The sequence below is a fragment of the Bison bison genome, unplaced genomic scaffold (genome assembly GCF_000754665.1).
Source record: "Bison bison bison isolate TAMUID 2011002044 unplaced genomic scaffold, Bison_UMD1.0 scf7180017864048, whole genome shotgun sequence".
NCBI classification, from domain to species: Eukaryota; Metazoa; Chordata; class Mammalia; order Artiodactyla; family Bovidae; genus Bison; species Bison bison.
The window spans coordinates 4,602,742-4,619,083 of NW_011494620.1; the positions used below are offsets into that span (position 1 = coordinate 4,602,742).

General features: G+C 41.3%; 1 protein-coding gene across 1 annotated transcript in view; it reads right to left on the minus strand.

Moving 5' to 3' along the window:
- VPS36 (vacuolar protein sorting 36 homolog (S. cerevisiae)) overlaps positions 1–16,342 on the minus strand; it is a 31,832-nt gene that overhangs the window by 14,822 nt on the left and 668 nt on the right. Inside the window, exons 2-6 of the mRNA XM_010835656.1 lie at positions 8,033–8,101; positions 6,608–6,678; positions 2,924–3,038; positions 1,379–1,468; positions 549–635 (exon numbers count right to left, since the gene is read on the minus strand). Coding sequence (XP_010833958.1) covers positions 549–635; positions 1,379–1,468; positions 2,924–3,038; positions 6,608–6,678; positions 8,033–8,101 — 432 coding nt within the window. The remainder of the gene's footprint in view (positions 1–548; positions 636–1,378; positions 1,469–2,923; positions 3,039–6,607; positions 6,679–8,032; positions 8,102–16,342) is intronic.

Below are 16,342 nucleotides of genomic sequence, written 5' to 3' on the forward strand. Positions count from 1 at the left end.
CCTTCTCCTCCCCTTTACTTGAATTTCCTCAAATATGATGAGGTTTCAGAAACACCAAAGTGCAAGCTGTGCTCCTAGAAGACGTAATGTGCTGGTCTGAACCACTCTTACTATCTCCGTGCCTGGTCCCTGAGTGGTCCTCAGTGCTGAAGCGGGGGTGCCCAATCAGACTCAAGGGCTGCAGAACAGCATTTGCCCCTTAACTAAGTTAATCAAACATTCAAAATAATTATACAGGGGACCTTGAATTCCTTATGAGTACCATCCAGTCAATGCCACCTAGACTTTAAAATATATGGACAATAATTCATGACGTTTTCTAACATCACAAAATCAATCTGTATTTCTTTTTTATTCCTTTCTGGAAAGCCTTTTTAAAACACATTTGGGCTTAATTATGCCAACCTGAAGTAGATGCATTCAATGGGAACTGTGGCTTCAGGAAAGCTATATTCCAATACACAGAATGGAGGCAGCCACAGCTGTATCCCAAAGAATAAGCAAGATGGCTGAAAAAGACAGCTGACAGGAACTTGTGTAAGAATTACCTCAGAAATGTTTTTGTCAGTTTCTTTTCTTTTTTCTTCCAGTTTCCTTTCAATACCTACGATTCCTACAGCCCGTATTCTTCCTGGCTAAAAAACAAAAGTAGAAAATAAAATGTCCCAAATAGGAAGAACACACTCTTTTGTAACCCCACCACACTGTGTGTTCAATGGCGAGAGAGGACACGCAAAGAACCCAAGAAAAACAGCACATAATTACATCCAGTTTGCTTTCAAAACATTTGTCGGTTTATGGCCACACATAATGACCTTCAAATCATTATAAATAAAGACTGAACACAAAAATAGATGGCATATTTTTACTCTGTATTTCAGGTATAAATTAAATTTCCTCTTCAATTTTGTTTTCTGGCAAGTCATCATGCATGTATCAAATATTTAATAGGGCCTCAAATGTGCAAAAAATTAAGAGTTAAAATTCTGGTACTTGACAGTTATTATACAAGCTACTTTTACACATTTGAGTGCCTGTCCAGAGTTGGTGGTGAATGAGACTGGCCTGGAAAACGTCACCCCGTGGTACTGCTGTCTGTTCTGTCAGATGCCATGCTAATTATGAAAAACATAATGCCAGAAGATGGACTCTAACTCCTGCCACCCTGAAATTACGTTAGTAAGTAGTTAATCATGTGTTATTTCCAAGTGTCTACTGTCTAGAGAGTACTAAGTCAGGTTCTGTGAAAATAAGGTTCTAATTAGAACATCATCATTTTGCTTCTGGCGAGCTCTATAATCAGAGAACTCTTTTTCCTTTAATGAAGATGCAAAGACAGAGCTGAAAACACTGGATTAGGAAACAGTTAAAAAAATACCTGGGGTCCTCGATTTGTTTGTAATGACTGGGGAACTGGCATATTCTCCCATCTTCGCTGTGTCATCTCCTCTGATAGACGCCTGTAAAACTGTTATGCACATACAAACACTTTATTTGTTTTTAATTTGTTTAATTCTTTTTAATTGAAGGACAATTGCCTTACAACACCGTGCTGGATTCTGCCACACATCAACAGGAATCAGCCATAGGCATACATATGTCCCCTCCCTCTCGAACCCTCCCACCTCCCAACCATCCCACCCCTCTAGGTTGCCGCAGAGCACTGAGCTGAGCTCCCTGCGTCACACAGCAAATTTCCACGGCTGATCTAATTTTACATATGGGAGTGCATATGTTTCAATGCTACTCTCAATTTGTCCCAGCCCTCCTTCCCCCACTGTGTCCACAAGTCTGCGTTTCCACTGCTGCCCTGCAAATGCGTTCATCAGTACCGCCTTTCAAGATTCCATATATATGTGTTAATACACGATACTGAATCAGGCAGGCTGCGCCATCCTCATACACATCATTACTTAACATTTGTTTAGTTGAGAGGTCTGTTCGGTCATTTGTGACAAGCCTAGAATTCTCAGAGACATCAAAGGAAATCAAAGGAAGTTCTTTTCTTGGATCAACTTCAGAAAACACAAAGAAAAAAAAAAAAGAAGGAACTGACCTTCTACATAAAGTGAACTATTCTCAACAAACAGATGAGTGACAATGAAATAAATAGACTGACTTTAAACAATCCTGCATGTGTGGATTGTTTTCGATCCATACTGAAACTGACCCAGTGCCAAGAAAAATACACAACCATTATCCATGAAGGAAGCAGAGAATAATTTGTCTAGTTAAAATGTGAGGCCAGATATTAGGGCCAAAACATGCCTATGCTCGTAAAAAAAAAAAACAACAACTGTATCTTTCAACTACAGTGAGAATGACTTGAGTTAGTCACTTCAATTTGCTCAGAGCCTGCGGATCGAGAACACTGGGTCAGATGCTATAAAGAAAAAGAACATACATACTTTATGATCCTGGTGGGGAGATAAACACAGGCTTATCAATGTCTAAAGAATATTTACATACCAACTTATTAGCCAGAACGTATAAACCATGATACTGTGGAATAAGAACTTACAACAGTTAGATTGGTATGGAGTTAATAAAGGTAGACTGCCTGGTGTAAGGCTGGTGAACTGTCAGGCACAGAGGAAGTTACACATTTCACTGCATCATCCTCTGTCCCTTCATCCAAACAAATTACAGCACCGAATCCTCACTAGTCACCTAGTGCCACGACTTAGCTCATTTCCAGCCTCCGATCTTTCCTGTTCCCACATCCTCCTGCTTCCTGTTCCCACTGAAACCTAAACTTCATATTCTTCACTGATCAGGTTTAAGAGATGATGAAAATTTCATTGGAAAGTTATGGTGAAAACGCGTATGTTGAGCAATACTGCCTTCCATCCTATAAACAAACAACAACCAGATTTATACAAAGCCACTTTTCTAGTTCAGTTTTATTCATAAGGAGACTTACCTCAATCTGGCCATGTTCCTTGAAGGAGAGCTTGATGTAGGAGTTCTTACTGCTCTGGAATGGGCCGGGTTCTTTGTTAGAAGCAGCTGGGTGAAGATGAACCACTATTTTGGCACTGAAGAAAAAGCAGATGGAATGTATTGAATTGCCTTTTAAGAATCACTAATTTGGCAGCTTCTTTGGTGGCCCAGTGGCTAAGAATCCACCGTGCAACTAAGGGGATACGGGTTTGATCCCTGGTCCGGGAAGATCCCACGTGCCACAGAGCAACTAAGCCCGTGCACCACAACTACTGAGCCTGTGCTCGAGAGCCTGGGAGCACCAACTTCTGAAGCCCACGTGCCCTAGAGCCTGTGCTCTGCAACAAGAGAAGCCATCGCAATGAGAAGCCCCCACTCACCCCAGCTAGAGAAAGCCCACATGCAGCAATGGAGACCCAGTGCAGACAAAAAAAAAAAAGCCATTAATTCTATTTTTGTAACTTTTAACGTATTTCAGATCACTTAAAAAATTCATGTAGAAACAAAGAACATCCTGAAAGGAATCCTTTTAAAGTCTGTATCAATTCAGTATTAATGAATCTCTCAAAAATTTCTCTACTTAACACGTATATGCTGTGCACCAAAAAAATTAAAGTTACCAGCTCTATAGATTAAATAAAAATGTGGTTTTAGGAAATCAGTTCAAAATAAACTTGCAGAATGTGGGGTGGTTTATGATGCTGGTTGACAATCAGGTTTTCCACCCACAGAGTCATCTCCAAAGGTGACTAGGGGCCGATCATCTCTGCCAAGGCATACGACCGTACTCATTTGAAAACAAAATGTGAAAACTTATCTGCGTAAAACTGGCCAGCTGACATTTTATTAAAACTCCATCCAAAACTAACATTCCACAGTGTCATTTTTGGAAAATGCCACTCAGTCAATGACATGATTTAGAGAGATATCCTGCAGCAAAAACAATTCTCAAAACGCTGCTACCCCAGGATCACAAACTGCCATGATCTTTATGACAACTGCTATCTTCTATGCCATTAAAAACACCACTGTATTTGTTCAGTTCTGTGTCTTTTTCCCCCGCACCAGCTCAATAAACAATCTCCTATCAACATGAGCAAAACTGAAAAACTCAAAGTATCTTGCGTACCTAGCTTAGACCTTTTTCTCTATGACCGCATTATATTGGCTTGGCCACAACGTTCGTTCGAGTTTTCCTATAACATCTTCTAGAAAAACCCAAACAAACTTTTGGGCCAACACAAGGAATATACCGATTACGCAGTATTACTTTGTTTAGACCCATAGAGCTGCCTAAATATCATCCTAAAATTGAACAACCACATGTGGGGCCTCCTTGACGTCACAAACGCTTTGGTTAGTGAACTGGGGCTAGGTGTGGATGGACTCTCCATGGGTTCCTTCTTGGGGACTATCTTTAAGTGAAGTGAGCAAATAAAACCGTGTAAGCAGAATCCCAAGACTGTTTGAAATGAACTGTCAGGGAAACAAAAAAACTATGACAATTAGGATCAGTTAGGAGTGAGCACACGCACCATACAACCTTTAAAACTGAAAAAAACCTGGAGCCCTATCAGGACTTTTCAAAGGAAACTCAATGAAAAGCTAAAAGATGATACAAAATGAAGTGTAAACAAAGTAAGCATAAGAGTCATGCTGGAAATTCCCTGCCAGTCTCAAGTTTAGGACCCTGTGCTCTCACTGCTGAGGGACCCAGTTCTTTGATTGCAGGATCTGACTACATGAAAGCTAAAGATAAGCCCAGGTAGGGAAAAACTCCTTACCAGCAATATTTGTTTGCAAATTGTCCTCAATTACATGTGCCCAAGTATATATAAGCCAAAATGTCTTATATACTTGAATAAACAGAAACATTTCAACCTCTGGCTTTAAAACAGGGTGACTACATCTCCTGGTTTGCTTGGGGACAGTCCTGTTTTTTATACTTGCCTGGTCTAATGATAAGTAGGGTCCCCTATTATTCTAATAAATGTCCCAGTTTGGACACTAACTCTTGTGACACTCTATTCAACACTGATGCCTGAAAAGTTGAAGCTGAGAAACTCATGGTCAACTAGAATTAGGAGTAAAGTCAGGCATTTTTCTCAGATGGGTCATTTCTGATCTTAAGTACTGAATGAGAAATGTTATTGTTGTTCGGTCATTAAGTCATGCCAGACTCTTTGTGCCTCCATGGTCTACACCATGCCAGGCTCCTCTGTCCTCCACCATCTCCCAGAGTTTGCTCAAACTCATGTCCATTGAGTCGGTGATGCTATCTAACCATCTCATCTTGTCCCCTTCTCCTCCTGCCTTCAATCTTTTCCAGCATCAGGGTCTTTTCCAAGGAGTCAGCTCTTCGCATCAGGTGACCATGAGAGATACACAGATGCATAAAAGCAAATGTCGGGGGAGTTCCCTGGTGGTCCAGTGGTTGGGACTCTGTACTTTCACTGCCAGGGGCCTGGGTTCAATCCTTGGTCGAGGAACTAAGATCCTGCAAGCCATGTGTCAGGGCAAAAAAAAGATTCAACTGTCTGAAAATATATTCAGTGACAGCTGACCCACACTTATTTATTATGACCCGAGGATACTACAACAACCTTAGTACTTGATTCATGCTTTAAGAATGACTTCCATTTATCAATGAGTTTAAAGTAGGATAACATCTCTTTGTAAACATAGATATTTTCCCCCACTTTTGAGATATAACTGACATACAATACTAGAAGTTTAAGGTGTGGAGCATAATGATTTGACTTACACACATCATGAAACAATTACCAGAGTAAATTCAGTGAACATCCAATACAAAATTGAAGCAATAGAAAAACAAAAATTTTTTTTCCCTTGTGAGGTGAACTCTTAGGATTTACTCTCGACAACTCTCATATATAGTGCACAGCAGTGGTAATTACATTCATCATGTCGTACATCACACCCCTATTGCTTATTTATCTTATCACTGGAAGTCTGTGCCTTTTGACCACTTTCATCCAATTTTCCCTTCCCTCCCCGCCCCACCTCTGGCAACCACAAATCTGATCTCTTTTTCCATGAATTTAGTTGTTTTTGAAGTATAACGAACCTCCAACACTATGTTAGTTTGTTACACAACAGACAGGTTTGATGTTTCTATACATTTCAAAACCATCCCATGATAAGTCTAGTTATTATATGAAAGTGGAACTTGCTCAGTGTCCAACTCTTGGCCACCCCATAGACTATAGTCTGCCAGGTTCTGTCCATAGAATTCTCCGGCAAGAATACTGGAGTGGTTACCATGCCCTTTTCCAGGGATCTTTCTGATCCAAGGATCGAACCCAGGTCTCCCACACTGTAAGCAAACTCCTGAGTAGGAGTCTGCCTATTATATGACACCATACAAAGATATGACCTAATTTTTTACTATATTCCCCACACCGTCCCTTTTATACCCATGACTCAATTATTTTGTTACTGGAAGTTTATGCCTCTTAACCTTCCTCACCCATTTCTCTATTCCCCCAGGACAATACTTTCTCAAGGTAAACACAACCAACAGATTCGCTCACACATAGGCTGTCATGGCCATGACTGACTGGGCAATGACACAACCAAGTTAATGAGGATGGCTTGACGGGAAACGCTTTCGTGCATAAAGACTGTCATATACAGACCTTACCTTTTTCCAATTCCAGCTGCTTGTTCTTCAATGAACACGATTTGGGAAAGAGGAATGGCCATGCAGCATTCCTGGGAGGGAATCAGGAGAAAACAGGATCCATAAGATTCCTCAAAAATCCTTGTTTTATAAATTTATGGGGTGTGTGGCAAGTTGAGAAACTTATGATCAACTAGAAATAGGAATAAAGTTCTATAATGACTTTTTGTTTCATTATGAATGATTGGCATTGAATAGGTCTAATGATAGCCATATTAGCTTCCTTCCATGATAATAAAAAAAAATTATACCAAGAATAATTTATAAATATATGGCTTGAGGACAGCTATCCCTCCAAAAAAAGATGTCTTTCTTGAATGCTTATTTCTTTAAAAAGAAAGGATTAGGCAAATTACCAGTTCTGAGGTACGCATTACCAGTAAGGGCAATATTACCACCAAGGGGGAAAAACTGGTTCTTGCAGGGCAAAAAGAGACAGAATTTGCAGTGGTTAGTGACCTTTCCAAGAGCCTCAGTACAATGCATAGTTTACCTGTAGAACTAAAAGTTCATGGGGTTAGGGGCCATGCTGTGTTGCTTCTTTTACAAGACAGAAACTTACACACAGATACACACACACACACTTTCAAGTTAAAGCTCTTTGAGATAAAGATGTCAGGTCTATACATATAACTGAGTCCTCTCCCCCTAGAAATGCAAAAACGGGGTGGGAGGGGGTCTCTCCTCTTGCCGAGTGACCCAGAGGCAGCTCCCCTCAGCATCTAGGTGGAAGCATGCCCTTGGCAGCAGGCGTCCTCCTCCTGTTTCTCAACAACAATCAGGGAGACTGGGTTGCTTGAAGGACTGCTGACTGATGGGGACACTCGAATGTGGGGGAGGATCTGGTTTGGGCTTAAAATCCAGGAGTCACCACGACTCTCTGTACAGTAATTACCGTCTGTTTCAGGGTTGAATGAGAGGCTAGACCTTAATTCCTCTATCTGCACCCCATCGAGAGAGACTATGGGACACATTCTTCTGACATCTGAAAGCAATAATTTATCGCATCTACTTATAGCTTTGCCAGAAAGAAAAAATGAAAGAAAAGAAATTAGTGACTTAAAACCTGCTGCTGCTGCTGCTGCTAAGTCGCTTCAGTCGTGTCCAACTCTGTGCGACCCCATAGACGGCAACCCACCAGGCTCCCCCGTCCCTGGGATTCTCCAGGCAAGAACACTAGAGTGGGTTGCCATTTTCTTCTCCAATGCAGGAAAGTGAAAAGTGAAAGTGAAGTCGCTCAGTCGTGTCCGACTCTTAGCGACCTCGTGGACTGCAGCCTACCGGGCTCCTCTGTCCATGGGATTTTCCAGGCAAGAGTACTGGAGTGGGGTGCCATTGCCTTCTCCTACTTAAAACCTAGAACTGATGCAAATAATTTAAACTTACATGATTCTTCTGATCTCTCCAAATTAAACGGTGCGTACTAAGAAGGAGGGTCCCAGGATCAAATTTTATCTGGAAAAACAAGATCATCACAAAATGTTAATAACATATCACACAACATGGTCCAGATTTTCTTCCCCATGAACTGCATGATAGTAAGTCAATCACATAAACATTTTAGAATTAAGTTTGTCATAAGTCAAAGAGAAGCAATGCTACACACTTCATAAACCTTGCTAAAATTAGGAAAAAAAATTGCAAACCACCTAGCTATGTAACAGGAGGGGAGTGGCTAAATCAGGAGTGATATATTCATACTATGAAATCCAGGCAGAGATGAAAAAGAATGATGAGGTGGAGCTATATAAACTATCATGAAACTCTAAGACATAGGATGAGCGGGGAAGAAAGCAATCAAAGGATACTGCATACAATGTAATTAGACAAATAGACAGACAGATATAGATATCAATAAACTCCATATTTCTCAAACTACATGTGAGATATATCTATAAATAGACAGATAGATGTGTATATGTACTATGAACACAGATAAATAGTAGAAAAAGGTCTAAATGGGATCCATACTCAATGATCTGTTAATATTATCTTAGAAAAAGTATGAAGGAATGGAAGAAAGAGAAGCAAAGGGCTCTTTTCCAAAACCATATATCTCACTATTGATTGAATTTTTACCATGAGACTGAAGGTGCATACTCATATAAATTTTTAAAATGGTTTTTAAATAACAAGAAAATCCAGAAAAAGACACAAACACATGCAAAATGAGTGTGGATGGAGATTCAGTAAATGGTACCAAGACACTTGCATTGCTCAGCAGGGACAAAAAAAAAAAAAACAAAGTAGGATTTACACCTAACACAACGTGCCAAAATAAATTCTGGACAGAGTTAAAAAATTGAAAATTTATTACAAAAAAGTATAAAATTATTTGAGTTAAAAATTATAAAAGCACTAGAAAAATCAGAATTTTTAAAATCACATCGGAGGGGAGAAAATCTTTCTAAGAAAAATAGTAAACCCATAAGCATTAGAGGAAAAGATGGAACAATTCACCTACACACACACACACACACACACACACACACACACTCTTCATGGCAAAAATCATCAAGAGCAAAGACGGCAGACTGGAAGAAATAGTTGCAACTCACATCAGAGACAAACATGTACATCTCCTTAATATATAAAATACTCTTACAAATCAGTAAGAAAATATTCTATAATCCATTAGACAAATGGGCAAAGACTATTAACAGAAAGTTCACAGAAAAGGAACTACACGTGCCTCCTAAACACATTAACTGATGGTTAACCTCATTGATGATAAGAAAAAGGCAAATTGAGAGAACACCAGGCTACCCTTTTCACCCATGAGATTGGCAGAGGTTCACAAGTTCGGTAACACTGAGCGGCTGACACGTTGGGAAAATAACCATTTGCACATATCACTGGAGGGCAGTGTACTGTCATCTGTCAAAAATACAAATACACCAACCCTTTGACTCAATCAATGTCTTTCTAGAAAGGTATCCCACTGATGAATTTGCACATGTGTATATAAGGTTACTCATTGCTGTTTTTTAAAAGCAAAAGATAGGAAACAAATTAAATGTCCATCACCAAGGAAATGCACACCCACACAAGGAATGACAACTTAGTCATTAAAAAAGAATGAGGAGACTCTTCATGTATTTGTTGTATCTGATAAAATCTAAGATGCCATTAATTATAAGATACATCTGGCTTCTAGAGTTGTTAAAATGTGTGTGGGGGAGGAGGGGGTTGAGGGGAAATGTACATTTAGAATAAATGAAATACGATAAATTCTCTACATAGATAAGTGAAAAAAGCAAAGTGTCAGAGCTTTGTATGCATAGTATGAATTGACACTTTAAAAGGCAAGAGACTGTATTCTACGTGAACACCTGTGTATAACACAAATGCATAACTCTAGAGTGAAGCGCTGGTGACTTCTGAGCGGGCACTGGGGACAAAGTCTCCTCCTAGGATGGGAGGGACACTTTTAGCTTTTTATTTTTTATCATGGAATCGTGTCATTTATGCAAAACACAAATGTTAAAATGTTTTTAAAAACTAAAATACAATCACAAAAAAAGCCAGCTAGGTCTTTAGGACCAAACCTGTAATCCTCATAATTTGTTACTATGCACTGGAAGTATTTTGCAAAGTCGGACACGACTGAGTGACTAACGAACACGTACAAGGTGGGTTCTTGATATACACTGTAAATTATTTAAATAAGCAAATTTTGGAGTTGGAACCCCAAAAGACTGGAAAGCCAAACCTCTCCATTTTTGTTGAAAGCAAGAAATACATTGGAAGCTTCTATTCACTCTAATTGCTAGAGAGTAGAATTGGCCATAGGTAGGACGTGCTCATACCCTTTTGAGGAGCAGTTATTTCAAAAGATACAAGCTTGATCCTATGTATAAAATAGAAACTTAAAGGAAAGGATTTTAGTAAGGGTCCAGATTATTACCAACAATAATTCTTTTGAGTTTAAAATAATGTGGTTAAAAAATGTATATCAAGTAAATAACCAATTAGAACATTATTATGTATCATTCTTAAGTGAAAATATACATAAATGTACTTATATAGGCACTTGACAATATATTACAAGATACTCTGGATATTAATAAAGTGAAGTCGCTCAGTCGTGTCCGACTCTTTGCAACCCCATGGAGTGTAGCCTACCAGGCTCCTCTGTCCATGGGATTTTCCAACAAGATACTCTTGATATTAATAAAGAAGGAAGCAACACACATAGCTTACACACACACGTGCACAATCACACAGACAGAATGTGCCAAAAGGAAAAGAATACTGATTATCTCAAGCTACTTCTTTCAGCTTACCCATCTTTAACAACTTTATTATTCATCTAATAAGAAAAGACAAAGGAATTTGTTACAGGTATATATGACTTCATGCAACTCTGAAATGTATATAAATTATTTTTTATTAAATCAAACATAAGCAGAAACACTCTTTGTCAGAAGTCCTTTTCTAATACATGGAATTCTCCAGGCAAGAATACTGGAGTAAGTTGCCATTGCCTTCTCCAGGGGATCTTTCCAACCCAGGGATCAAACCTGGGTCTTCTGCATTGCAGGCAGATTCTTGACCATCTGAACCATCAGGGGCTTCTCCTAATACATAACATGAATTTTAAAAAATGATTTTCTAAGAGTAACACTGACTGTATCGCTGCTGCTGCTGCTAAGTCACTTCAGTCGTGTCTGACTCTGTGCCACCCCATAGGCGGCAGCCCACCAGGCTCCCCCGTCTTGGGATTCTCCAGGCAAGAACACTGGAGTGGGTTGCCATTTCCTTCTCCAATGCAGGAAAGTGAAAAGTGAAAGTGAAGTCGCTCAGTCGTGTCCAACTCTTAGCGACCCCATGGACTGCAGCCCACCAGGCTCCTCCATCCATGCGATTTTCCAGGCAAGAGTCCTGGAGTGGGGTGCCATTGCCTTCTCTGACTGACTATATTACTAATATCTTAACATTAGTGACTTTAAATAATACGGTTAACAAGCATGCGCAGGAAGAAACCTGCACTGCCTGGCTGAAGACACTCTGAGAGAGATTACTCCACCAAGCACTTCAGCACCTCAGAGAAGTAACATCTGAAGTAACACAGACTCATTCCTGGCACTTATTTTGGTCTGGCGACGAATGTTTTGGCTAATGTGGCATACACAAAACCAAACGACTGAGTTCAAGCTATTTTTAAAAAATCTCTTTTTTGCCAATGAGTAAGACTGCCCTTTCCCAGGAGCAAATATTTTGTCAGCTTGAGAGTACCTGATGCCACATTACACAGCATAACTACCTAATAGTCCTGATTAAGAAACTGCACCTCATCTGTCTGAAATCCAAGCATAAGGCTGCGAGTTTAAAGCTGAAGCCAGAGGACGTTTCATTTCTATGGGGTGAACAATGTGCACACGTAATGCGTAAAGCGTTGCTGCCCTCAGTGAAGACATTGTGTAATAATCGTTGGCTTCAGGGATTGCAAGGGATTACGAGCTCAAGCCCACAGACAAGTTTAGGCTGGTTTGCGCTTACCACTCAGAGCTAGAATAATTTCAACTACTTAAAAGTTAGTAGTTAAAATAACTTAGGCATTCACTGAATAAGCTCTTACTGTTTTAACATTTGTCTGTCATAAAAGTAATATGCTGTTGAAAAAAAATTTTTTAAGTCTGAAAACAAAAATGAAATCATTCATAATTAGACAGCCAGGATGTGTGGATATAAACTTAAAATGAGGCCATGATATTTATAATTTTATAACTTGCTTTTTTCACTTAGCAGCCTATTGTTAGTCATTCCTCAAGCTGGTTAGGGCATGTCATACTTAATTAACCAAGCCCCATAGTGGACATTCAGATTGCTTCCAATTTTTCCCTATATTGCAGAATAATCAGATCAGATCAGATCAGTCGCTCAGTCGTGTCCGACTCTTTGCGACCCCATGAATCGCAGCACGTCAGGCCTCCCTGTCCATCACCAACTCCCAGAGTTCACTCAGACTCACGTCCATCGAGTCTGTGATGCCATCCAGCCATCTCATCCTCTGTCGTCCCCTTCTCCTCCTGCCCCCAATCCCTCCCAGCATATATACGCTATGTGCTGTGTAAGTTGCTTCAGTCGAGTCTGACTCTTTGTGACCCCGTGGACTGTAGCCCATCAGGCTCCTCTGTCCATGGGATTCTCCAGGCAAGAATACTGGAGTGGATTGCCATGCCCTCCTCCAGGGGAACTTCCCAACCCAGGGATTGAACTCTTGTCTCTTATGTCTCCTGCATTGGCAGGTGGGCTCTTAACCACTAGCACCACCTGGGAAGCCTATGTATATCTATACATAGAGAGAGATACGTCTCTATATATACATATAATAGTGCTGACATGCACATATGCATTCATTATAGTTTTTATAGTTTTATGTGTCCCTGACTATTTCCCAAGGGTAAATTCCTAAAATTTAGGAAGATCAAACCAGTCAATCCTGAAGGAAACCAGTTCTGAATATTCACTGGAAGGACTGATGCTGAAGCTGAAACTCCAATACTTTGGCCACCTGATGCAAAGAACTGACTCATTGGAAAAGACCCTGATGCTGGGAAAGACTGAACGCAGGAGGACAAGAGGATGACAGAGGATGAGATGGTTGGCATCACTGACTTGAAGGACATGAGTTTGAGCAAATTTCAGGAGTTGGTGATGGACAGAGAAGCCTGGCATGCTGTAGCCCATGGGGTAGCAAAGAGTCGGACACAACTGAGCAACTGAACTAACCTGAAATTCCTAAAAAGTGAAACAGCCAACTTAAGAAAATACATTTTCTAAATCTTCTAGTATAAGCTAGCAACTTGACACTTTACACACCACTAACCTTCTTACATTACTTTTTAAATTAGCTGAGGCTAACAGACGCTTCTGTGAATTGAAACAAATGACCTGTCTACAATGCTTACGAAAACACATTATCCGGTCATAAGGGGCCCATGAAAACTGTGCCTGTATAAACAAGCAAAAGGCACCTGGGCGGTGGAAAGAGCACTGGTCTGGCTCCACCATTACCAACTGTGTGACCCTGCACAGGTTGCAGTTTTCTCAACCACCCACTGAAGGTCTCGGCGTCCTCATTTTCAGAGGATACGCTGTTTCATAAACAAATTGCATGTGGAAGATACACATTACACGACACAAAGGGGCTGGCACTGGTGACTGCTGTGTTTCTCAAGCACTCCAGCACTGGGAACAAAGCACAGGCTCTGGGAATCTGATCAGCAGAGATTTAACCCCTGGCTCTGTGGTAACCCAGGTTCAATCCCTGGGCCGGGAAGATCCCCTAGAGAAGGAAATGGCAACCCACTCCAGTATTCTTGCCTGGGAAATCCCATGGACAGAAGAGCCTGGCCACTTATAGTCCATAGGGTCTCAAAGAGCTGGACTCAACTGAGTACACACGCTTCTGGTAATCTACTTCAGTGGATCTTAGGCAAATTATGTTACCTCTGAGAGTTCTCTTCTCATTCAGTAAAATAGTCACCTCATATGCCCATTGAGATGATTAAATTATGAAAAGCTTCTGGCACATAGTAGGTACTATGTCTATTCAAGGTGTGCTTGCTTTAATGTATTTCACACTCACAAAGAGCCAGAAGACACAAGGTTGAAGAGAGAGCACCCACTGGTCTTAGCCCTGCGCCCACTGGCTGGAGGAATGGGTTGAGTGCAAAGCTGAGAAGGCTGGGAGGTCTGCACTGCGGTGCTGAGACGAGGGGGCAAGTGAGAGATTCTGAAAGGGCTCCTGCTCACATATGGAAGCTGATGTGCAGCTTCCTGGAGGCCTCATACCACGGGCCATGTGGACACCTTCCAGCAGAGCGAGGAAGCCGGGACACAAGACTGCCCCTGGGACTCAGTTTGGCCTCAGGTGACACTCGAGAAGGCTTAGCCAGTGACTGAGTAGATCTGGCCTGGGGACCACAGTGCCTTAGAGCTCAGCCCTCCCTCAGCACTCTCAACTTGCAGAACAGTCAAGAATTCTTGACTAACAACAAGGACCTACTGTATAGCACAGAGAACTATGTATCTCGTAATAACTTCATTGGAAAAGACCCTGATGCTGGGAAAGATTGAGGGCAGGAGGAGAAGAGGGCGACAGAGGATGAGATGGGTGGATGGCATCATCGACTCAATGGATATGAATTTGAGCAAACTCTGGGAGATGGTGAAGGACAGGGAGGCCTTGAAGGCTGCAGTCCATGGGGTTGTTAAGAGTCGGACATGACTGAGCAACTGAACAACAACAAATAACCTGTAATATAACAACTGAATCACTTTGCAGCACACCTGAAACTGACACAGAATTGTAAATTAACTATACTTCAGTAACAAGAATTGGTTATTTAAAATAATAATAATAATAATTGACTTAAAAGGCTCAACTAAATTTTTCCCATAACTTTTTTCTTAATCCTGATACCTGTATCTACTTGTCCCAAAAACAAGCAGAAATATAAAAAAAGGAAAAACTAAAACTTGCTGATTCAGCAATGGTTTTTTTTAATATCCAACTACTAATAGTTTTGATTTTTTATTGTTCTAAAGATATTATAGTTATATTGTGTGTTAGCCAAGACGTCTCTAATTTGCATATTGGAATTACAGTAGAACAACACTGTGTTGATCTGCAAAAGCAAGACTGCTATCAGAGGGTGACTTTGGAGCTGTGTTTGAAGACCAGTTGTTTGGGGAAGTTCCAATCCCCTGAGGAAAGGGACGTTGATTAAGCTTCCCAGTCACCACAGCTCTATACTGTGGTGGAACCTCCGTTTACAAAAACAAAGACATTTAGCTAATCATGCCAAGCAAAAGATGCAAACCCAATTTGAGATCAAGTTCATAAAAATACTGAAGCAGTAAAAAGAGCTGTTGTTTAGTTCCATACCCCGTGTCCGCCTCTTCGACCCCAGGGACTGTAGCCTGCCAGGCTCCTCTGTCCATGGGATCCTCCAGGCAAGAATACTGAAGAGGGTAGGCATTCCCTTCTCTGGAGGAATCTTCCTGACCCAGGAATTGAACCCGTGTTTCCTGCCTTGGCAGGCGGATTCTTAACCAGCTGAGCCACGGAGGAAAGCCAGGAAACAGAGTTTCTGCTGCTGCTAAGTCGCTTCAGTCGTGTCCGACTCTGTGCGACCCCATAGACGGCAGCCCACCAGGCTCCCCCGTCCCTGGGATTCTCCAGGCAAGAACACTGGAGTGGGTTGCCATTTCCTTCTCCAATGCATGAAAGTGAAAAGTGAAAGTGAAGTCGCTTAGTCATGTCCGACTCTTAACGACCCCATGGACGGCAGCCCACTAGGCTCCTCCGTCCATAGGATTTTCCAGGCAAGAGTACTGGAGTGGGGTGCCATTGCCTTCTCCGAAACAGAGTTTCTAAGTCCAAACAAAAAAAAAGGGAATCTCGACCCAATAATAAAAACATGCAAAAATGCCCTCGAGGAGGCAGGGCACCGGGGTCCCCAGGCGTATCAGCGGTGCCTCGGGTGGCTGAGTTAAGCCCCGCCCTGGAAGGAAGGAGGCCTCAAGCTACTCTCTCCAGTACAGACAGGAAAAGCTCTGGGTCAGGCAACGAGTTCCAAAGTACAGGAGGAAGTTTCTCTCTAAGGAAACTACAAGGAAGGAGAAGGTAGCAAGAGAAAAGTTCTGGAAACTAAAAATGCTGATAAGCAATTTCCGCCCCCCCCC